This window comes from Salvia splendens, chromosome 20 (assembly GCF_004379255.2).
Source record: "Salvia splendens isolate huo1 chromosome 20, SspV2, whole genome shotgun sequence".
NCBI lineage: Eukaryota > Viridiplantae > Streptophyta > Magnoliopsida > Lamiales > Lamiaceae > Salvia > Salvia splendens.
In genome coordinates this window covers 22,801,369-22,825,882 of record NC_056051.1, presented here as the reverse complement: position 1 = coordinate 22,825,882, position 24,514 = coordinate 22,801,369, and the positions used below count along the sequence as shown (strand labels likewise).

At 34.6% G+C, this 24,514-nt stretch overlaps 2 protein-coding genes and 4 non-coding genes across 7 annotated transcripts; 1 reads left to right on the top strand and 5 right to left on the bottom strand.

The window, feature by feature from the left end:
* The first annotated feature begins 4,554 nt into the window (after window positions 1–4,554).
* LOC121780799 (bifunctional pinoresinol-lariciresinol reductase-like) lies at window positions 4,555–6,401 on the top strand. The gene is made up of 4 exons (XM_042178427.1): window positions 4,555–4,992; window positions 5,134–5,374; window positions 5,857–6,060; window positions 6,180–6,401. The coding sequence occupies exons 1-4, from the start codon at window positions 4,663–4,665 to the stop codon at window positions 6,341–6,343; spliced, it is 939 nt and encodes a 312-aa protein (XP_042034361.1). The 5' UTR covers window positions 4,555–4,662; the 3' UTR covers window positions 6,344–6,401.
* An 867-nt stretch (window positions 6,402–7,268) lies between these two features.
* LOC121783130 lies at window positions 7,269–7,365 on the bottom strand. Its single transcript, XR_006046545.1, has one exon. It is a non-coding gene; the product is annotated as a small nucleolar RNA R64/Z200 family (small nucleolar RNA).
* A 54-nt stretch (window positions 7,366–7,419) lies between these two features.
* Window positions 7,420–7,505, bottom strand: LOC121783129. Its single transcript, XR_006046544.1, has one exon. It is a non-coding gene; the product is annotated as a small nucleolar RNA U54 (small nucleolar RNA).
* A 61-nt stretch (window positions 7,506–7,566) lies between these two features.
* LOC121783118 lies at window positions 7,567–7,644 on the bottom strand. Its single transcript, XR_006046534.1, has one exon. It is a non-coding gene; the product is annotated as a small nucleolar RNA SNORD18 (small nucleolar RNA).
* An 87-nt stretch (window positions 7,645–7,731) lies between these two features.
* On the bottom strand, window positions 7,732–7,845 carry LOC121783128. Its single transcript, XR_006046543.1, has one exon. It is a non-coding gene; the product is annotated as a small nucleolar RNA Z199 (small nucleolar RNA).
* A 1,619-nt stretch (window positions 7,846–9,464) lies between these two features.
* Window positions 9,465–19,811, bottom strand: LOC121782131 (protein ENHANCED DISEASE RESISTANCE 2-like). Of its 2 annotated transcripts, none has more exons than XM_042179854.1 (24): window positions 19,540–19,811; window positions 19,233–19,378; window positions 18,884–19,141; window positions 18,520–18,594; window positions 17,255–17,308; window positions 16,280–16,345; window positions 16,042–16,145; window positions 14,601–14,668; window positions 14,404–14,520; window positions 14,203–14,243; window positions 13,993–14,093; window positions 13,465–13,560; window positions 13,042–13,106; window positions 12,882–12,953; window positions 12,581–12,736; window positions 11,866–12,095; window positions 11,754–11,793; window positions 11,504–11,658; window positions 11,291–11,392; window positions 11,088–11,132; window positions 10,870–11,010; window positions 10,279–10,374; window positions 9,807–9,908; window positions 9,465–9,672 (listed from the first exon to the last, which is right to left on the bottom strand). In XM_042179854.1, the coding sequence occupies exons 3-24, from the start codon at window positions 19,025–19,027 to the stop codon at window positions 9,550–9,552; spliced, it is 2,193 nt and encodes a 730-aa protein (XP_042035788.1). In that variant the 5' UTR covers window positions 19,028–19,141; window positions 19,233–19,378; window positions 19,540–19,811; the 3' UTR covers window positions 9,465–9,549. The 2 variants fall into 2 exon arrangements, with proteins under 2 accessions (XP_042035788.1, XP_042035787.1); XM_042179853.1 differs by having other exon boundaries at window positions 19,233–19,373.
* Between the last annotated feature and the right edge of the window lie 4,703 nt (window positions 19,812–24,514).

Below are 24,514 nucleotides of genomic sequence, written 5' to 3'. Positions count from 1 at the left end.
TTTTCAAGGACGGACGAGTAATAAATAATAGTTTAAGTGAAGAGTATAATGTAGAGAAGAGTCATTAATCTCTCTCCACTCTCACTATTTCTTTCTTAATACAATTTCTTAAAAACTCGTACCGGAATGAAATGAGATTCCTATTGACGGACGGAGAGATAATACTCCATCCGTCCTATAAAAATATGTGCAATGAGTATGATACGTGAATTAAGACAAAATTGGTAAAGTAAGAGAGATTGAGAGAATTGTATAATAAAGTAAGAGAGGGGGTGAGAATGGTAGTTAAAGTAGTGTTAATGAATAGTTGGACCTATATTATTAAGTTGATATAACATTCCGAAAATGGAATGCACATATTTTTATGGGACGAATGAAAATGGAAATTACACATATTTTTATGGGACAGAGGGAGTAGTATAATTATATGAAAATCCAATTACATTGTCCAAATGTATAATATTGCATTATATCATTAATAATTTTGAAATATATGTGTCATGTGGTAGTACGGGATTAAAAGTATGTTTTATAGATAGTTGTTATTTAAGCATGTCCCTAGATAGTAGTAGATACTGAGGTAATTATATATGTGAAGTTAAAATTTCATTATAACATTTTCGTCATGCTGACCTATGTAATTAAGAGTCATGTCATAATAATTTTTGTCAACAATAATGAAAAAGAAAGGCCTTCCGATGATTTGGACTTTTTCTTTTCTTATAATTTGCTAATATCTTTGGCAAATATCTAGTTAATCGCTATTAAGAGATATAATTCCAGAAATGTCTGAGGAGAGGTACACTGGTGATTGGTGAAATGCAATTTAAATCCAATATTAGCAATTAGTGATGAAAACGAGATCTAAGCTTACATCATTGACTTTTTCTCTAAGGGCATTAGCAACGGGGCGCTCTATGCATCACCACATCATCATTTTATCCTCCTACCCTTCCACCTGTAATGGGGCGTCCTATCGGCCGCCCTAAGCATTTTCTTTATTTGAATTAGTAAAACACTACAAAAATTGGAAAAAAAAATCATTTCAATCACACAACATAATCATCTTAATAACTCGAAGAAGCAAATTCTCGTTTCACCGAATTCTACTTTTTAATCATAAATTATCACACCATATTCAGTCATAACTAATGTGAATTTTTATTTTTGTCATATCATTCTCATACGAATAAAATAACTTAGTTTTCAAGATATCTCAACTAGCGTTTGTAGTCCAACGGTTAGGATAATTGTCTTCCAAGAAATAGACCTGGATTCGACTCCTGGTAAGCGCATTTTTAATTTAATTATGATAAAAAAACGCGTGGCATACGTTTTCCCTTTTTTATTAAAAGTAATAGTAGTACAAAAATAAAAAAAAATTATTCATCCGAATTATTAAATTTCACCTCTAAAAATAATAGTAGGAGTAATAAAAAGTACACCTCGCATGATCTAATAAAACGGTAATAACTCGGAAAATGAATTATTTAATTGCCATAATGCTACAGAAAAGAAAAGAAAAAAAAGAGAACTCAGCGGAGCGGTTATCACACATGCCACCAATTATAACTTAATTAAAATATAAATTTACATAAATTTTAGAAGGATATTGGCCCAATATCATGAAACTTTTAAAAAATTGGATTTTTCCCATGAAATTTGAAATTGGTAAATAATATCATGATACGGATTTTTTTCATAATTTCTCGACACCAACTTCGAGAGCTTCAAGTGTTTCAATCTTTCAGAATAGTTTTTCTTGAAGCACACCCTTCAAATTTGTTCTTCAATCTATTAATATAGCAAGAATTTTTTTATTGGTAGGAAATAACAAACTCGGGTTAAAGTTTGTGATATTATTTGTCAATTTCAAAGTTCACGGAAAAAACCCAACTTTTTGAAAGTTTAATGATATTAGGTGTCAATATCCCATTTTAGAATTAGATCGGTTGATTTGTTCAATCTATTTTCTTTTTAGTAAGAACTAAAAAATTTGACATTGTTTAAAGGAAAAACACATATATTCTTGATAAATAGTATTTGAATTCAACCCTTTTCTCTAATTTGAAAATGGGGAAATGGTAAAATTTGAATCTTAGATATTCTGTTGTTTGAAGAAGTTCGAATCGATTTAGTGTTTTTGAGGAGACATATTGGATGCAAACTCAAATAACAATGTTTGCTGATTAAGATCATGATACTATTATCGATAAACCAATAATTATTCTCCATCCTAATATGTAGATATTTTGAAAAGTAAGATAAAAAAGATGGGATAGATGCTCCATATCCAAAAACATAAATCAATCTACTAAATATTTAACTAATAATGAACCAAGTCTCATATTACTCGACTATAATGTTACTGTTTAATTTATCACCAACCTACTAAAATCCACTCAACATTTTATTAATAAAATGGATCTCCTATACTTCTAGAAACGGCCACGATAACTCTTCATGTCGTTCAAAGATTGGGCTCAATATTTCTAGGCAAAAAAAGTCAAAGTGCACTTATAGTGCTGATTGAAAAATTAATTCCTTAATCATAGCGGTAACATTTATTAGGTTGAATGGGAAAAAAAAGTTAATAGAAATTATAAAATTACTTCTAGAAATAAAAGGGCTATCACAAAAGCTATATATACATAACTTTTAAAATTTTATTTTTCTTACATTATAAATTTGTAATGTACTATAACTAAATTTTAAATCATGAACAGCAAAGCATGAGTAACTTGGACGCATTTATGTAGTCGTTATCAAACATTTTTGTCAAATATTTTTTGCATTCTTTAATTTTAAGAAAAAGTAACAAGAAATGTGCTTCGGATGATAATTATCGTTAAAGTTTTATGTTAATATTATCAACTAGTTAGTTGTTGGGTGGATTTATTTGTTTTTTGAGGGTTTAATTTCGCATTTTTTTTCTAGTAGATTTTCTTTCAATATTAAAGGAAATGATCTTTGCAATATGTTTTTTCTTCCTTCTAAAGTGGCACAATATTCAAAGAGAATTTATTGTTCCATATGAGCCCGTCTCATATGAGATAGAAAGAAAAGTGTGTTGGACATAGATGAGTCTCACCTTATTAAAAAGAGAATTCCTAATATAATTATGAAAAATAGAATAAAAAGGTAAAGTTTCTATTTTTAGCGGATAGAGAAAGTATCATATATACTGGTACTTTATACAATTAATGAAGTACTTTATTAGAGACATTAATACATTATTAATTATTAGGGGATCCAATAATATACCATGAAAAAAACATCTAGAGAGTACAGCCACGATATTCTTCACTCAATCTTTTTTTTTCTATCTCCGAAATTAAAAGTCAATTTGTCATCTGTGGATCTTTTATCTAACAGTCTAACACACATGGTGTTGAATTTCTGATAGGGAAGATTTATTTTGGTCGATGTTTTCCAATGAAAGAAAATCAATGTTGAATTTCCTAATGTATAGATATTAAAAGGAAATTTATTATTCAAATTATAATTTCTGATTCTGGTCAATCTCTATCAGTGAACGACAGTTACCATTTAACTTAATTTTTAATTGACTTCTGAATAAATTTGGCATTGTTCTATTTATTATTATTATTATTAAGTTATGATTTTAATGGAAGTTTTCTGTAAATAAAATTGTAATTGTGTGCCAACGAAGTAAAAAAATATATACCTTAGGATATTAACTTAACAAATGAGAATCATATTTTACTCACAACATAGATAACCAATTCATTATGGTGATAATAATCTTTTAAATTATGAAACTTGGTCAAATTTAGTCATCCCATAAGGTTGGAAAACAGAGAGTAGAAAATCACAAATTTACTCCTACTTTTAGTTTTGAGCTATGCACTACACAAAAACCATGTGCAATACATAGTTTTGAGTAGAAACAAGAGAGTTGATTTGGTTGTTTAACTAACTTGCACGCATCCATGGCAGTAACGACACCTAGAAGTCGAAGCAAAGCTGAGATTCAAACTTTTTTAAATCTTTTTTCCACTCTTTAATTTCAAGACATCATTCTCGTTGGCTTGTTGTTGGTGCAAATTTAATGGGTTTTATTTGTATTTTATTTCTTAATTAATCATTGTCGTCGTCTTATTTCATGTACATTTTCTTAAATTGAGAAAGAGGAATGATTTGGGTGTATTCCCATCTCATGCAACCTATAAAGATGACCATATGAGAGTAGTTGCTATTTACTTTTGAATTTGATGATGATATCTTGTTTCGAATATTTCTTTAAAGCGTTTTGGTTAATTTTCTATTTATAAAATTGTAGTACTACTCTACTACTCATCATTTTCACTTTTAAGTCTTCCAACTTGATGGAAAACTTAATGACATAAAAATTAGAAATGATAACTCAATTATAAAATAATACTAGTACAGCAATAATTTCAACGTAACTATCAGAATGCTTCTATTATAAGCTAAAACAATTGAAATTTTCATAATTTTGAATTAGTGGGTATTTTCGTTTTATGTCAATAGAAAAATAATGCCCTTGAAAGATTTTCCCATTCGAAGGAAGAAAAAAAAAACATCAAGAAAGAAAAACACAAAGAGTTATATCTATAAATACATAATCTCAAGAATCTCTTGTAATCAATTCAAATACATAAAAGAAGATAGGGATAAATGGCAAAAAGCAAAGTGCTGATAGTAGGGGGGACTGGTTATCTCGGAAAGAGACTGGTGAAAGCAAGTTTAGGTGAAGGCCATGAAACCTTCGTTCTGAGCAGGCGCGAGATTGGTGTGGACATAGACAAAGTAGAGATGTTAATATCTTTCAAAATGCTAGGAGCACACCTCGTCCCCGCCTCCTTCAGCGACCACGCCAGCCTTGTAGAAGCCGTTAAGCTCGTCGACGTCGTCATCTGCGCCGTTTCCGGGGTTCACATTCGGAGCCACAGCATCATGCTGCAGCTCAACCTTGTTCGAGCAATCAAGGAGGCGGGAAATGTCAAGGTTTATCATTAAATGTTTTATTTTATTTTTATTATTTTGATAAATGGATTTTGACTCATTTTACTTATAATTTTATTATTAAAATAATAGTACTAATAATATATAAAAGTAGGACTCACTCACCATTAATTATGTGTAAAGAGGTTTTTGCCATCGGAATTCGGAACAGATCCGGCGAGGATGGAGAAGGCGACGGAGCCGGGAAATGTGGTGTTTCAAGACAAAATGGTGGTGAGGAAAGCCATTGAAGAAGCCGGGATTCCGTACACGTATGTTTCAGCTAACTGTTTCGCGGGCTATTTTGTTGGAGGTCTTTGTCAGTTTGGTAAAATCCTTCCATCAAGAGACTCCGTGATCATACACGGAGATGGCTATAAAAAAGGTCTATAGTTCAAACTTCATTGCTCGTATTCTAGTTTTATGTTCACATCCACATTAATTAATTATAAGGTGAATTATAAAAAAAAAACCACCATGCAGTTTGGTCAAAATCTCATCTGTTTCACAAATTTGAAAAATTTTGTCGGAAAAATCTTGAAACTTGAATCGTTATGCCATGATGTAAAAAATCTAGATGAACTGTGTCTAATAAGGAAGTCGGTAAATTATACATAGACGTAATGAGTCAGATGACGTCGTCTATTCATTGACAAAAATGGCGTCGTTTGGTTGAAAACATCATCAATGTATTTCACACAGCTAGCCGTATTTTTTTATCGTTTGATAATTGAAAATAAATCCAAAATTTATGATTTTTCCATCTGATTTTTAGCAACAAGAATTCCAACAAATTTCATAGTTTTTCATGCATTATGCCCCCTTAAGTAGTTATTGATAGTTGTCATGTGATGTTTTTGTGTATAGCAATATATGTAGTTGAAGATGACATAGCAAGCTACACCATAAAGACAATTGATGATCCAAGAACACTCAATAAGACGTTATACATTAGGCCTCCCAAAAACATTCTTTCGCATAGAGAAGTTGTGAACATTTGGGAGAAGCTAATTGGAACAGAATTAGACAAGATTACAATTTCCAAAGAAGATTTCCTAGCTTCCATGAAAGGTGATTTCTTTGCTCAACTCAAAATTTTCAAAATCTTTATTCACATATAAACAAAAAAATAGTAGTCCATACTTGAAGATAAGGTTGCTGATTGTTTGTCATGTTTAATTTGATTGTAGATCTTGATTATGGACAGCAAGTTGGATTAGGGCATTACCACGACGTATTGTATGAAGGATGCCTCACTAATTTCGAAATAGGAAGTGAAGGAGAAGAAGCTTCTCAGCTCTATCCCGGTGTCAATTATACTGCAGTTGAAGATTTTCTTAAACGTTATGTCTAATATATTTATTCCAAAATACAATGACATAAAATAAATAAATAAATAAATTATTACTATTTATCTTTGATCTAAGAACAAGTGAATTAAAATGCTCTGATTGTTTCATTTATTTCTGTTTGGCGGAGGATTATCAAATCGAACTAAATTGTTTGATTTGTCTACAATCGTATAAAATACTTTTATGGAAATCGAGACACTTGATTGAAATTGAACGTTGGATCATCGAAGCAATATTTAAGTTAGTTGGGAAACTCTGCTATTTTAGGCTGGATATTTAAGGGTTGTTATTTACTGTATTATGTGTACCAATAAAAAAGAAGTTCCATAGAAATTCTATATCGTAACATGATTTCAAGTTTAATTCGAATTAATTATACAATATTTAGTAAGAATTTTTTTTAAAATATTCAAATATTTAAATTAAAATTTCAAATTTTTTGAAGTGTTTCAAAATAATTAGTATAAAATTTATTTTAAATTAATTAATATTTATAAAACAATTTTTATTATAAAATATTGAAAAAATGTTCAATTATGTACATTTTTCACTGCCAAAAAAATAATCTCATTTTAAAAATTAAAACTCTCCAACTCTATTCAATTTTCTCATCTTTTTTAACTTTTACTCTAGTACCTTTTTTACACTCCTCCCTCTTGGGGGAATCATTTTGCCATTTTTATAAATTCCATAATAATGAAGTCATTTTTCTCTTTAGTAAAATAATATATATTTCTTGTAGGTTTCCACAAATGAGGGAATATTATTTTCCACAAACGAATAGTAGGTTTTAACTGACCAGTGACAATGAAAAAAGGAACTTCTATTGACAAAGCAGAGTACATGAATTGAAATTCACACTTTTGAGTATTTTGATTCTGTAAAAGAAACCGATCCATAGTTTTGAATTGTTTAGTGCATATACAAATTGTGCTCAGGAATCATGAAATAGTCTTCTCATGGATTATAAATAATCTCTGAAGTCTGACATGTGAATTAATTTCATAAATCATCACAGCAGAATAGACAAAAAACGAGAAATTAATAAAAAACAAAGAAATAATTTATAGAAACAAGCAGCTCTCATACTAGAAAAGTTCTTCCACATGATGATTATCAGAATAGCGTATATCGCCTGAAAATTAGGCAGATAATCACAGAGCCACAGAAAAAATTGCCGATTTGTAAAAATAAAAATACAATAATTAATGTATCTGGAAATGAGGAGATCAGAGGTTTGGAAAGGTTTATCAGTCAGGGTTAGTTCAGAAACACGGACCAAATAATGAATTCTTCATATCTCCTTCAAAGTTCAAATCATTTTTAAAAATAATGAAAAATATTAGAAGTAGAAAAAGGGGGATCAATGGAATGGAATTGAGAAATGAGAAATCATCAGAGACTTAAATACTAGGAATCATAGAAAATATTCCGATCATATACTAGGAATCATAGAAAATATTTCGATCATATTGTTGCAGTTAATTTTCTCATCACATGATTTCAAGTGTGAAATACAAACAAGCAAATACAAGAAGATAGAATGAGGAAAAAAAATTAAACAATCTGAGAAATAAAAAAAATATTGAGAGTGAAGAAACCTAGATCGAGCGGTGACTGAATGTGAAGGATGAGGTTAGACGAGAGAATTCAGTTGAATATATAGGGAGGAAGCGGCGCGCGAGAGAGAGCCGTTGTGAACCCTAAATCGAGAGGCGGCGTTAACAACACAAAAAATTGATAAACTAAAAAAATAGAAAAAAAAGTGGGTAAATTATGAGAAAAAATGGGTAAAATAATAATAAATTTTTTTTATTTTTGAAATGTGACTATTTTCTACGTATAACTAATCTAAATGACAAATTGAGACTATTTTTTCAATATTTACGCTCTTTATGAAAAATAGTTATTTTGACTAAAATTTTCTACAAACGACCAAACCTATGATATTTTCTTATTTTTCTTCCAACGATGGATGTTTCTTAAATCATTTACATTTGATTGAAATTTGGATATAATTCATAAAAGAATTGTTGTCTAAAAAAATAAGTATTAATTTAATAGAAAACATTCTATATACATTAGGTCATCCACAACGCTGTTCCTATACCGTTCCTTAAACCACTATTTGAGGGTCCCACTGTACTTTTTTACTCCATTCCTTAACTAAGGAACGGAACCTGCAACCCTCCGTTCCTTAACCGTTCCTTAAATTACTATTCATTCAATTTCATTTTTTTATTTCCAATCCAATTCAATTTAAATAAACACACTTTAATAAAAAACACACACTTTATTAAAAAACACACAACATTAAAAAAAATTCAACTTAAACTTAAAAAAAATAAAAAAAGCACACAATTAAAATCCTAAAAAAATAAAAAACATAAAATAAAAAACACACAATTAAACGTGGGAAAATAAAAAAACTACTCCGCCGGCGAATCATCCTCCGGAGGCGGTCGAGGTTTAGGGGGAATTGATGTTGATTTAGGAAGAGTAGATGTGTAGTTGTGTGTGAAATGTAATAAATTAGGTGTATTTATAGAATAAGAAAATAAAAATAAAAAAAAAGTTAATTTTTTTTTAAAAAAAATCAATTTTTTTTAAAAAAAATTAATTATTGCGTCATCTGCTGACGTGTCCCACTCGCGGGCCGGCGAGTGGGAAGCACGCACGAAGCGGGGAGCGCCACGTCGCCCCAGCGCGTGGCGGCACAAGCCGTGCCGCGTTACGTGCCGTCGGCACCCGGCACGGAATGGGAACGGAATGGGAGCGGAATGGTGCGCCGCAACGCGTTCCGCGGCGAAACCGTTCCGGCGGAATGGCATGCGGAACGCCGGCGGCACGCGTTGCGGGTGCTCTTAAGAACGATTTGACGGGAAATAATTATGAACTGTGTCAATTGTGTTGTACATTACATCCACAAAGTGGGAGGAACAAGATCAATAGCTAGAACCGAAGTTGAAAGTTCAAATATTCTCAACCTGATTTCTTATAATCTGACTGGAATGGAATGCCCACAAATAAAAAAAAGGGTAAAAATAAAAGGTTTTAAGGGTGAAACTAATGCGAGATGCTGAAGTAAAATCAAGACAATTAATTTCACACTATTGAACTCAATTGTCAGGAAAAATAATTTCATATTAAATGAATTTAGTAATATATGTACTTGAATAACAATATCATTTATACATCATATAATCCATTACGTTTTCTGTGAATCTGAAGAATCCGTCTCCAGCACCGGCACAATAGCTGATGATAATTCTATATGAGACACTCTCACAGCACCGATCAACCGCTCCGGCAACTCATCTGTACTGTTTGCCTGACCGTTGCACCAATTCACAAAATCACATTAACAGTATATATCAACATAATTTCGTCATACGAAATTAATACATGAGCTATATAAGTTTGTTCCCAAGATTATATGAGGTATTGTCAGATGAGATTGAATACCTGTACAAGAAAAGCCATGTCGACCACAAGTGTCGTAATAACACCAATCACAAGGCCCAGGACTCCATTTGCCACAGTGGAGGAACCGATATCAATATCAACCTACAACAAATTAAAAACCAAAGTGGTGAAATCAGATGAGAAATGTACACCTGCAACCTTGCTCTACGGCCTCTGTGATGGATAGGGTGGATTTCTAAGAACCATCCAACTTTACTTGTCTTCATTTCAAATAGGTGGATAACCCAAAGCCCCTTCATTGTTTTGGTTTCAACTGTTGAGTGATTAACTGCAATTTATTTATGCCACTAATGACATGGGATATGATTTATCATCTCTTTCTTCTAAATGTACAGTGATAATAGATGTATCATAATTTTTTTGTATCCTACTCCTACCTTCTATTTGCTAAACTATCCACTCACCAAATTATGAATTAAAAATCCTTAAAAGTACAAAAAAACGGTCTTACTTCCAAATACGTTTGACCACGTATATAGTTGCAATCAACTGCTTTCCCCAATATACAAGGGGTGCTGCCAACACTCTGGCGTACAATCCAAGAACCCTGCGTGATTTGCACTTTTAGTAAAAATTAGAATGACGTGGATTGCATTGAAACAAGAACAAGAGTTTTAAATCTCTGAAATCAGTAAAAGGACTCCTAGTTTCAGTCATTTGAAATTCTGATTACTTCAGATTATCATGTGAATCCTGGAACTTGTGAGCAGACATTCATGATGAAGAAGGAAGTCTTAGAAGGTTTTTCTGGGACAGAATGACTTGCATATATGTATGAGTATCTATTTATAGGCAGATAGACATTTCAACTATTAACATATACAGATCTTTATAAGCTCTCTTTTCTTTCCTGTTCAGATATATTTAGTTATATGTTACTACTTGTTATAGTTTCAAAAGCCTTAGTGGCTCAAAGAAGTATGAGCTCCACAAAATCTAACATAGTTGGCTTCAAATATTTTTTTAGCATTAGTGAATAGGCACTAGTAGCTCTTATTAATGGGCACTGGAATTCACATGCAAATTGGCAGAAGAAAGCTACCTTAGGTACTGATGGAATAAGCTTCAGCCTGCTATTACGGAACTCATCATCTCCATCGACAAACCTCTGCAAAAGAGATCCTGGTACTAGTTCCTTGGACACAAAATAAAATACCATGCTGTAGTGTGTCGATCCAGGTACCTAGGAGGGAATATTCTCATTAACTGTACAAACAAACAAAATAAATATGACTGAACTCAGCAGCATAATCAACTCACTTGAAGATTAAACACGATAGAGAAAAGTCCTTTATCTGAAGCAACCTAAAAAGAAAGACATAATATTGGTTATATATCAAGAGCAGGAATGAACAAACTGGAATTTAATCAAATAGGCAAAAGAAATTCCTTCGAAAAAAATTACATTATCAGAAAGGAATTCAGATCTAATAATGAAAAGATAATCAGCCATAGAAATTCACCTGAGCTGCACAACCCAGGCGTCGAGCTACATGGTCCATTCTTTTTGTATCTTTAAACCAATCTACAGCAACTAGATCCATAAGATGTTTGCCTGCAGGAATCTTCAGAAAGTGTTGCAGAAATTCAATTAGACTTTTTGTTAAACAAATTAAGCAGCCTAGACTGCAATCAGAATGTATCTGCAACTGCAACAAACAAGAAAGTATTATTACTTTTGATTTGTCATAACAGAAGTGCTTGCTCCGAACTCTGAAGTTGTTTCCATTAGACAATGTCCAACAGTTGCGAGCCTTATCGTGATCATCACGTCGAAGGTTACCAGAGAATATGGACAAATCTATTTGGTCTGTAGATTCTTCCTCATGGCCTAAAATGTATAAAAGAAAAACATTACAAATGAATTGCAGCGCAACATTAGCATAATTCCATATCACTTAGACAATCACTAAAGTAGATATATACCAGTTCTCTTGTCTTCAACCTCAAAGGCAGACGACAAAGCCTATAGATGATAGAAACCCAAACTTTAGTATAAACCTTAACTATACTATACACACATAAGTATTATGTGAACCTCTTGATCTGCCTGGAGATCTTCATCTTCATCAGAGTATTCATCCATTAAAACAGCATTTCTATTTGCTGCATGTATTTGATCAAGTGAAGGACTGCGATGGTGCGCAGAAGATGACTGGAGCTTCTTACTCCTCTTTGAAGAGCTGGATACTGATGTCATATTAACCATAACAGGAATCCGAGGAGCCACTGGTCTTTCATCAGTTTGAGAGTAATATTCTCGCAATCCTAAATACAGAAGGGGAAAAAATCATATCTACATATATCACACCAAATTCATACAAAAGAATTAAAGATCAGGGTCAAGAAAAGAGATATAGCTCATATTTGAAGCACCAGTGTCTTTATCTTTTTTTATACATATTTTAAACTTAATTTGGCTACAGTGCAAAAAATAGATCCAAAAGTGCAGAGGACAATATCTAACTATCTCCGTATTAGTCTGTCCCTAAAAAGTATGAACTTTCTAGTTTTGGAATAGTTAAACAACACATTACCCCTACACATCATTTTATTTACAACTTATAATATTATACTACACTACTAATGATGTGGAGTCCACTCTCCACTAACACTACTTACTCTACCCTTTATCTCTCTCTTTTACTTTACCAATTATACATTAAAACCCGTGTCGAACCAAATGTTCATACTTTTCAGGGATGGAGGGAGTACATCTCAAGAATTTAAATCACATAAAAAAGAGATCTCACCAGCAACACTATTTAACATTTGAAGGAGACAATGCTGCTGAAATGATGATACATAACCCACTCCCCAGCCTTTTAGATCAATTTGCATAAGATGTTGGACCTGTGTTCTGGGCCTCCCATTACGAGGTTTCAGAGGTGAAATATTGTATCCTCCACCTGCAATTGGTTCAGGTGAATCTTACAGCATGACTATAACATAAAACGAAGATTGTAAAAAGATTCAATTAGTATAGACAACATGGCTTGAGAATTGATTTAAGAAACAGCCGTTTATATACTAATAAAGCTAAGCTGAACTTACTTTCAATATGAGCTCGCACAAATCCAGGTTGAGGGCCACAATTCTCATGCTCCCTAGAACGGAATAGCACAACTGCAAAGTAACATGGATTAAACCAGACAGATTTGCACTAAAATATTATAAGCACATAAAATAGGAAGGAAAGCACTAAATTTTTTACCATAACTCCCATCATCATTCCGACGCCAATAGCGCACATAGCAGAGGTCACGAGGCCATACAAACCTGTAATGGGTTACAATATTTATAAGGACTCTTGATGGTGTATCATGCAAATGTATTCAAAGAATATATGCACACAATTTTTTGTATGACATATGAGTTGCGTCTTTCAATAGGGAACAGATCATTGAACTATACAATCCATATAATGCCACCATAAAAAGAGACGAAGACATAATTTTATTTGCTGACACAAATTTGGCTAACTAGCAAATAAAAGAGAAATTAAGAAAACCGCTGAGTATAGTATCTTTAAGAAGGAGCTTTATCTACATTCAGTTAAACCAATGCTCAGGAAATGGCACTGAAGACAATGTAAATACCAACACATTCTAGAAAAGATATGATAAGGGCACATTACGTCGGAAACCAATCTAACTGAAGTCTGTGGTAAAGTAAAGCTGTATGTCCATCTACTTCTTCCACTAAGCTACCATACTGGAAACTGCAATCCCACCTACATGCATAATACACTTCTGTTAACATAGAAGAACAAAGGTTATTAGTTCTGATCTACATATTGTACTGAAATTATGAATTGTGCCATAGTGAACTTTTCCTTTTGTATGCTGCATAAAGAATATGACCAGATCCACAAACTGGCTGCAATTAAAATAAGTGCAAAATTCACGGAACATGAAACACAAATCGATTTAACCAAAACAAAAAAATTGAGCAAGTCCTGAAGTTGTCTTCACTATCGTAACTTATTTCAATAGCAAATAGTATGATACAAGGAAAAAATAAAAAAGTAACCTCCTTGATGTAAACTGTAACTTTTCCTACTATTGAGCATTATCTATCACAAACACAAACTACTCCCAACATGCAACAAAAGCTCATAACTTGGGAATTCTCAAAATCGAATTTAAAAGTGACGGAGACCTACTCGCATCGTGTTGTATCCATGCCCATGATTAGTTCAAATATTTCTTCACAGGTTGCTTCCACCACCCCAACAGCTTTCATTGCTCTACTGCAGCTCTTTGGCTACATATATAAACTTGTAAGTAACACATACTCTACAGAAATCCATGTAAAGCCTATACAAAACCACTTCAACAATATGTTGGCAATTAACACGAAGAAACTTTCTTACAAGAATATCTACTTCATCAAGCTCCTCAAATATCCGAAGACCTTAAAGTTCACATAAAAAAATACAGTCGTGAGAGTTAGAAAGTTTCCCATAAAGATCAAGATAATATTGTTTCATATATTATCCCATGACAAACTAAAAGGATTGTAAAACTTGACAGCAAATATATCAAATTCGACGAAGTTATGAACATCAACACACCATTTTGGCACTGTAGAAGGCGCCAATACTTTCTAGAAAATGCCTGGTTGTTTGAATTTTGATTAGCCAAATCAGAATCAAATTCCTTTGTCCAGTCATAAACGGACTCAGGTGGGCCTGCTACATGAAAAATTAGTGGTTAAGTTTCAGCATGAAATAAATTTATGAACCAAGTGGACAAGTTGAAGAAGGAAGACCATTTCCTATTGTTGTTCTACGTAACAAACTTCGATGAGAATCATCTTCTTCTTCTGCAGCACTAAACCTGCAGAAGAAAAATATCAACAAATTTAAAAGGGGAAAGCATCAGAACGACATAGAAATAACAGCTCATAAGCCCTCCAGCATTCATTGTATATGAAATAACATTTGCTAGGCATAGAATCCAATACTCAACGAGTATCATAAAGCAACAGTAATGTACTCAAAAGGGTGTTCATCGATGTAAAGATATAGAACAAGATTTTTATAAAGAAAATATCAAAATATTAGTTAATAGTTCTGTGTAAGGAAGAAACTGCAAAAAGTACATATATAATTAATTAAGGACAAGAAAGAGAAAAATGAGGAATGACCCTCGAAAGCCTAAAAGATAAGATTAAACGGATGACAGTGCAAGAAGTGTCCAGGAGAAAGGAAAAAACTTAGACACCTACATTCTTAATTCAATTTCCTTAAATTTTTTCGGAACCTGGAATAATTGATACTCAGCAAGGTTTATGATAATCCAGGCGTTTTCAGGACTTAGCCAAACTTTGGGGATTCTCAAACTGTAACCTCAGGAACCATGCCAAAACTTAAGTACTTAACCATGGTTTGGTTTGACTTAGATTGACAGAATGTAACGCAGTTGTTTATATTATTACTCCCTCCGTCCCACAAGAATATGCACTTTCCAATTTTGAAAACTCTTTTATCTCTTATGAGGTGGGACCCATTTCCCACTAAGAATACTTTAATTACTTTTTCTCTCTACCTCTCTCTTACTTTACCAATTTTGCATTAAAACCTGTGGCAAACTCAAAGTGCATATTCTTTGGGGACGGAGGGAGTATTAATTTTCAAAGTTTTCTTGACATCTTTATTGAACAATCCTACTAAATGCTAAAAAAATACAATCACCATAATCATTTGAAACCGCCTCATGCTTAGATCCGAATCCCTAGAGCAACATCATGGGACACATGCAGTTTACCATGCCCATGGCTACAATGATTAATCAGCAAAGCAACAATAACTCTACCATCTAAAGCTGCTCCCTTGTCTCTTGAAAGGAAATCCGAATAAACCAATGCAACATAAACAATTTAGGCGCCGCAGTTGCTGTCAGTGAAGCATAATACTTGCTCAGATGCAAAGCAATTCAATACAAAACCATCCACCATCTACTGACTTACCCTCATGCTTAGCAAAAACCTAAAGAAAGATTTTACTAAATCTAGAAATACATTTATCTTTTACATGAGCAAGCTAGCAAAAGCCTTACTTAAGTGATATGTAATCTAATGAAAGCCTGTGCATAAGATCCACATTCAGAAACCACTTACTGACAATCATGCTATGCTGAGGAAGCTAACAGAAGCATCAATCAGAAAACACATACCAAAGCTAACAAAGCCTGTTTCAGAAAACACTTACTGGCTATCATGTTCTGATGATGAAGCATTCCTCCCATTATCCACACCAGATTTATATTCAAAAGAAACGTATTTGTTACCATTAGTAGCTTGAGATTCTTGATGCTGCATGCCGAGAACTATTTGTCAGTTTTTTCACCAACTAAAACATACTGTGGTGTCTTATAAGAAAAGTCAATTCAACAGTGATATAATAGCAAAATAGCAAATACTGGAGGAGTCAACAAGATAGGAGAAACCTGATCGATAACAGATTCAATTTTCTCTTTCCAAATGAGTGCCTCCTGAATGTTGAAAGCTGCCATCTGGACAAGGATTATCAATATTTATCACAAGGTGAATTCACAAAGAAATAAGATCCCAACAGCAAATATTACAGAGTTAATTGCTGGAAATAGCACAACGCTTACCTGATTTGCAATTTTCATATGACTTTTAAGACATTGCAGTTATAACCACTTTTATTTTGTTGCAATTACAACATACCCAAGTTTTTAATGATAAAACTTCGTCGTTTCATTTGAAACATGACGTCATTTTAGAGTACACATTGGATAAATTTTGTTGATAAATCTGGGATGCTGTATGAGGAACAACACGGAGCAAGTTGAAACAAAATCCAGACAGCTCACAACATACAACTATATTAATTCGCGCATGTCAATGTTGACTTCATTCATATTCTTGTATTCTTAAACAACTTGGCCGAAATCACCCCTTATAAGCATTGCTAGAACGTCAAATAAACCAGAAGCATTACATCCTCCTTTTAAAAATTCTGTTTATCCCATGCAAATTATGTCATGTTTATTCATCAATCAAGTCTTGTTCATTGAAGTTCTAGTTGCTAATAATATCTCATATTCAAAGAGCTTTAACTAAGAATATATTCTATAGGGCTTATCAAACTAAATTGCCAGAAAATCATTTTATTGAATGGCATACCAGATGTAAAGATAGAGACAGTAAAAGTCTGAACTTACAAAAGTAGTACTGAAAATATGCTTAAAGAGAACATCATAATTATTTTAAAAGGTAAGAAAATATGAGGGGATAAATAAATGAAAGATTCCTGTCATGTATGTTAAAGCAAAGGCTCTCATACATGTACGCAAAACACTACTATGATAGGATTCCTAATGGCACACTGGAAACATAATAATGTTAACCAAATATAACAACAGCAAATATCTCCAGATGCAAAAGTAACGTACTGTGATTCGATTATATTTCTCTTTCTTGTTGTATACAGACAGAACGTACACCATCTGCCAAACACCATCAATAGAAACAGTTAAAACATCAAAACTATCACATGTATTCAAATCAATTAGTGCATATGTACCAAAAGAATGCTCTTAAAAGGACAATAGATTTGGAGAACAGGGACAAAAGGCAGCATTTCACGATCAAGTAATAAAAACATAGATCATAAATAGTAAACCTAGCTAGTAAATAATGACACCTGATGTTGTTGGACTCAGCTTGGCGTACTAACAATAGACTTCTATTGCTTAAAAATTGTTGGTTTGTGGCTGAATATGCTGCGTACTAGTATTATTTATTAAAAGCCAATCAAGTAAATTATCCAGTATCCACCCATTACCGTTCCCACAGTGCATAATTATGATCCAAAACTAGAAGTGAATTCACACTCTCAGGGCATCATGAAAACAAAATGGGACATGATCTACAGAGCTGGGATTCAGTACTAAAATATGATACCCTATAAGGACCATCTCTAATCTTGACTGCTAGTCTGCTAGGAGAGATCATAAGCTAGTAATCCAGTGCCATCAAAATCATGACTAATTCATTGCAAGCATTCAGTGAACACTAAGTACCTAGAATATGATACTTACAGTATTGTCTCTTTTTCATTAATATTTTCAAACACAATTCCTAACAACATGCTCCTCCCTTTTCTTTAGTGAATACAAGTATTCAACTATACATGTGCACATTCCTTAGAGACCAGCTAAGACGGTGAACATGGAATGTGTTAGGTCCTGAGTCTGTTGTCTTATTCTTTTTGTTTTTTCTTTCCTTTTTAGGATCTTCAAGTCATTCTCAAATGAGTTTATATCTATTGATCAAATTAATTTACAATTTCACATTTTCTCTACTGAAGAACCAATGCATCTTATAGAGGGAATTCCTCGCACATCAATATTTCAGCAAGTATTAGTAACTGAACTATAAAAAATGAATATTGAAATCCATGTTATTTTTTTGAAAAAGGACTCAAGTTTGCCGATTTGAGATCAACAAACTGAACCGCATTAATACTCACGGTAACTGAAACAGTGATATGTTGAACAAAATGATCCAAGAACAATATGTACCACTCTATTTTTGGTCTGTCTCCTTTGAGAGTGAAACAGTAACTATTGTTTACATTGTTTCAAATCACAAGATAACACAAGGTAATATTCAGCAAGGGTATAAAAAAGATTAAAAAAATGTGACTTTATCTCACATGACCATGATTGTTCTTCAGTCCTCGGTCCTCCACCCTACAGTTTCCATCTATAAGAAGCGTCTTGGTCGGCACCTTGCCACACGAGAAGGAGCAACATAAAATAAGTTCCATATGATTGTAATCAATAGAAATGGAAAATAGTTTCCCTCTAAAAATGAGCAAATTTGGTAGCTCCAAGTCATATGAACTAGACAGTAGGATATCCTCTAAAGTTTGAACTGCAGTCATCGTACATGATTCAGTAGCATGATCCTTCTTGGTAGAGGGAGAGGAGTTCGTATCTTAGAACTCACAATCTCCAACAACACCAATTAGAAATACTACATATAAAGGGGAAATAATCGTTACAAATGAAATTTACCACATTGTCTTGGGGCTTCTTCTTGTAATATGCCAACAACCTAGACTCAAGCACAAAATATCGCATGTGAATAAATGATCTTCCGATCTTCCGGCGCCCATATCTCACCATCCATCCTTCATAAACCACCTTCGAGTTTGACATCTCTGGACGTATGTCTTCTTCTGCACTTCAAAGTTCCAGCAGCAAATTCAAAACAGTTCTGGAAACTCCGAGCTAATCCTCACTTCTGGAAAGTTAATCAAGCCTATGCAACTCCTAAAGGATCATTTACAGTAGATAAAATTGGAAAGGTCCCGATCTCGGTAAACTGAAGAAATTTGATTTCGACGAAGAAGAAAAAACTAACCTCTATCTCACGGAATCAACTTCTCAAGTGTTGAACAGTTGCACCTAACAAAAGATAATTACACCAAATAAACACAAAATTGGCCGCAATTCCTGCCAAACCAGCACCAACTGATCATCGATCGCCTCCAACAGCAGCGATCTGCTCTAGCAAATTCAAAAAACAGCAACAACTCAAAATATTAGAGTTGAGAAAATGTCAAGCCAGACAGCAGGTGTAATGCATACATTCCAGCACGTCATATACGAGAAAAATACCAACACATAAAATAACAGAGAGAGAGGGGGGGGGGAGATTCGAGCAATACAGTAGTGACGCCCGTGCCAGAATCTTCAGAATTCACCACTTCGCCAATTAACACAGGCGCATCTGCAATTGATTGCTGGCGTGATGAACAAGTGCGTGTGTTTGTGTGCGAGAAAGAGAGAGAAGCAGACGAGAGCGGGAGAGGGGAAGAGAGAGAAAATTAGGGAAGTTAATTTTACAGTTAGTGATCTGAATATGTTTCAGGCAACCGAATAATAAATAACGCCGGCAAGTTGAAGGAGAGTTTGAAATGGAGATGAAAATAACAATGAAATTTTAAAATAGAATATACCAAAATATATTTGGAGTTATTTTTTTATTTTTCTTTATTGACTTTTATTTCTGCTTGCAGTGGGATTAACAACAGAAAATGTTTTTAAATTCTAAAGTTCAGAATGGACTGGGGATGTTGTTTGTCTTTATTCGTAGGGATCAGAGCATCCGCAATGGCGGATTACCCGGCGGACGTCCGACCGGAGTGTCGAGTGTCCGCACGGGACGTCCGCCATTAAACGTGAGAGGCGCGGATGCGGATACCGCATATCCGCGGCCATCCGGCGACGTCCGCCATTGCGGTGCCACGACGGACGTCCCAATTTTTAAATTTTTTTAAACTCTATAAATACGGCTCGTTGAACTTTATTTCATTTGCACCACTTGTTATAACGAGTTTCTCTCTTTATACTTTCATGTCCTTTGAAGATAAATGGAGTACCATGATAGTGATTCCCCCGCCACGAGCGAGTCACAAACGCCGACGTTTCCCGTTAGAGTTGGGGGAAAAGCCTGCGGAAGTGCGCCGATGTCTAGGATGGTGCCCAAAATGACGCCGATGATGCCCCAGCCCCAAATGGCGGGGATGATGCAGGAGTACTACGATAGGTACCCCCTTGGTGTGCAGGGATGGGTGGGATGATGCCTCAAATGCCCGGGATGATGTAGAACATGTATGTCGCTGCCGGGGGAGCAGGCAGGGGGTCCCCCAATCACCTGGGGACAATGCCTATCGCCCCTACATGGATTTATTGTCGAGTGATTACCCCAGAGTACTCCTCTAGAGACTCAGTTCACCGACAACGAGACTTTCTCTTTGGAGGAGTTGGGACTATCTCCGGTCAGGGAGTCTCCCACTGAAATGCAATCGGCGGCAGGGAGGATGCGGAAGCAGGGGAGAGGGAAGGGCAAGGGAAATGGCACTACTTCGTCCTCACGTGCGGGGAACGAGGGTGGGGCGGGTGCCGAGGGGATGGGGGAGGAAGCCGACGGGAGAAAAAGGACCGTCTGGAGCATAGGGGAGTGTGTTGCGCTGGCGAAGACCTGGGTTGATGTAGTCGAGGATCCCTACATCGGGGCTAACCAGCACATCGACCGAATGTGGTGGCGCATTAGCCAAAGCTACCTCCAATTCAAACCGCCAGGTGGGAAGCCTCACGATGGAGAGCAATGCCGGAAACAGTGGTAGCGGCTGAGGAGGCAGCTCAGCCGATTTGCCGGCATCTACCAAAACAACCTCCACACGCTAACCAGCGGCATGTCCGCCGATGATGTGAAGCTTCTGTCTCACGAGCAGTACCCCGACAGTTTATTGGGTTTCAAGGAATTCAAATATTGGGAGGTCTATCTTGTGGTGCAAACTTTCGCCAAATTTAGTGCGGGCTGTTGAAGCTGGCTGGCCGAAACGGACGAAGATCAACGCCTCCGAGGAGTACAGTAGCAGTGCCGGTTCCCACGAACTCCCTAACGCCGAGACAGAGTTCCCGACCCCTCAATCGTCTTCCCGCCGCCGTCACCCGGTTGGGCAAAAGACCGCGATGCGGATGGCTAGGGGAAGCACCAGCGAGTCCCCCGAGGTCCAATCGACAGCTCCTTCCCAAATCGATCTCGAGCTCCCCTCACTCGCCCGCATGCAACAGCATTAGAGCCTGATAGACAACATGGACAAGTGGCATGCCGCGACTGACCCCTTATACAAGTTAATGCTGAAGGATGTCATCAACAGTTTGCAGCGCGATTTGGGGATGCCACCCCTGCCCGTGAGTGACGACGGGACTGGCGGCGGGGACGACGAGGAGTGAGACGGGGGTCGCATCTGTCGAAGCTTGAGGTTGTATTTTTTTAACTATGTATTTTTTTAAAAATAATTATGTATGTTTTTTGTTTTAAATAAAGTGGTTGCATTTTCTTCGTATTCGTGTCTAAATTTTAATTCCATAAATTGTTTAATTTGGTGAATTTGTGAATTTTTATTATTGTGAATGTCCGTCGAGATGCCCTTGGGGATGTCCGTCACTGTGCAGTGAGATGTCCTTATGACGTGGCATGAGGTGTTTTTGGAAAGTCCGTCGGGTGTCCGCGCGGGACATCCGCACCATTGCGGATGCTCTTACTACTATTTTCTTAAAATATTTGTATTAATAATTAATTGGAGTTGGATTTAAATTTCCTTTAATAAAAAGAGTCGAGTATGAGTAAATATTCCCCTAAAAAATCCTATCACTCATTTCCTTTTTGTAATATAGATTTAATTTGTGCTATCCCGTTCCTTAAAATGAATATTATTTCTATTTTAGTATGCCTATTAGAGCATCCACAGTGGGACGGATGATAGTCTGCCCGGTGCATCGGGCTGACTATTGTCTGCCACTGTAGCCATGCAGACGATGCCCGGTGCATCGTCCGCGCCCTATGCTTCATCCGTGGACGATAGATGTTGGAGCACGCATCGTCTGCGGTATCGTCCGCCCCACTGCGGGCAACGCGGACGATACCGCGGACGATGCAAAGCGTTTTACATTTTTTTTTATTTTCTGAATTTTCTATTTTATAAAATTGGACCACAAATCCTCTAACAAAATTTTTATTATTTTATTTTTTATTGTGTATTTAAAACCCGTATAATTTTGTATATTTGGTGTGCATATTATTCAAATCACATGTAGAGTCAAGAAATGGCTCTTGAGATGGTATCTAAGGTTGGTCTTATCTTTTCTATAGCCTATAAAATCAACGTTACTATATCTGGTAAAAATATTTAGATATTTTAAGATTGCAAAATATATAATGATGAAGTAGCTACCCAACTTAAAATATTGTATATTTAGATTGAAAAGTAGAGTATGAAGTGAGTTACCATTGCCCAAACTGAATTACTTACACAAAATATGCAGTTCACTTTTTCTTTTAAACAATTTATTCATAACCTTTTGAGCCATCTCAAGTTAAATAGTCATTTATTCTTTTAGTAAAAAGCCAATTAATTTAATCTCCTTTACTTTATTATATATTTTATTTTATTTGTACTTATTTACTCTATTTTTTCTCCTATTTTATAGTACTAAAAAACATCTACACTTAAGTCACTAAACATCAAAAACACCTCGATTAACTTGAGCGTATATGCACATAATGATTATGCATAGTATTAATATCATTAATTGAGATGATTAAATATTAATCATGATAATTAGGTTTTAATCACAATATTAAGCTGCTGAGTGCATAAAAGACCCACTCATTAGAGAATGATTTTTGCTTCTTTTTCTTTTCAATATCAAACTTGGAGTTGCGAGGAAAAGGCAACTTTTTTTGAACGAAAAATTCGGTGATGAGATTTTAGACAGAATTAGACTGCCTTAAAACGATTCCAAACTTTGGTGTGTTTTTATGAAAAAGTTATTCCTAACTTTAGTTATTGTTTCTACACCTAGTCTGAAACACCCAAATATGTCATTTGATTGTGCAAGCTTTTCAAAATTAAATGCATGTGTCATCAAGAATGGCAATTAACTTTATTAGCCATTAAAGATATGTTTGGTCTGAAAGTATTAAGAAGGTTAAATTCGTCCAAAAGCAGTCCTACTTCAACTAGATTGTGCTTCACATCCATGGTGAGTTATGCTCATTTGGGTATAAATCGGTGTATGATTGTAACTTGATACTACAAAATAAGTTAGTATATCTCACTAAAACCGAGTGTCAACTTTAGAATAAATACTTAGTGACAAAATAAGTTAGTCTATCTCACTAAAATCGAGTGTCAACTTTAGAATAAATACTTAGTGGTCCTGCCGATGGATATGAAGCAACCTCAAATTCTTGGGATAGATAGTGGCATGGTGCCTACAAATTAACACATGAAATAGTCACTGATATTGTTGTAAAAAAATGAACAAGAACAATCAATGAAGCATGGACCGAGAAGAAGAAGTATGAGTGTGTGAGATGAAGCCAAATCTTATTCAATATGAATCAAGAAGTGTTTACACTCTATGAATATGAAAACTACTTTTCACTAATCAACTAACTAACTATTTATACTTGATCAAAGAAGAAAATAAGTGAAGGAAGCTTCACTTCAAGAATCGGTTACAAAACTAACTAACTAACGGCTAGTAAGTTTAACTACTTCTTGAACTCCTATTTCCTTGCTTTGATGATGTGTCCACACCTTAAGTTCCTATGCACTTCCATGCGCACGACTTCACTCTCATGCACACGCATTGATCTAACAAAAAAATGTTTGGATTATTTGATTACACGATTCTAGGGGTGAGCAAAATAATCGAAACCCGAATGTCCTATCTAAACAAAAAAATTAAATTCACTTTGGTTTTTTGGTTCAATTCGGTCTAAACTTTCGGTTAATTTCGGCTTTTCGGTTCGGATCGAAAAAAGTTCTCGAAAAAACCAATTTTTTATATTTGTATATATAATCTGTACCTAAAATAAACTTTTTATGTTGATTTATATTAATAAATGTAATAATAATATTTAGATTTTATAAAAATTGTAAATTTGGAGATATGTTAATTGGTAGATACTCTATCCGCCTCGCAATAGGAGTCCTATTTAGTTATGGTACGAGTTTTAAGAAATGTAAAGAAAAGTGGATTGAATAAGTCAGTTAAATATGTGCCTCACTTATATTAGTTCTATAATAAAATATGAGTGGAATGTATGGTCTACTTATCATTTAT

Coding starts and splice junctions, on each gene's coding strand:
- LOC121780799 (XM_042178427.1), top strand. CDS start 4,663: ATGGCAAAAAGCAAAGTGCTGATAGTAGGGGGGACTGGTTATCTCGGA. Junction 5,375..5,856: donor CGGAGATGGCTATAAAAAAG/GTCTATAGTTCA, acceptor TTTTGTGTATAG/CAATATATGTAGTTGAAGAT. Junction 6,061..6,179: donor TTTCCTAGCTTCCATGAAAG/GTGATTTCTTTG, acceptor ATTTGATTGTAG/ATCTTGATTATGGACAGCAA.
- LOC121782131 (XM_042179854.1), bottom strand. CDS start 19,027: ATGTCAAACTCGAAGGTGGTTTATGAAGGATGGATGGTGAGATATGGG. Junction 14,094..14,202: donor TTGATGAAGTAGATATTCTT/GTAAGAAAGTTT, acceptor TTATATATGTAG/CCAAAGAGCTGCAGTAGAGC. Junction 11,011..11,087: donor CTATCGTGTTTAATCTTCAA/GTGAGTTGATTA, acceptor ATTCCCTCCTAG/GTACCTGGATCGACACACTA.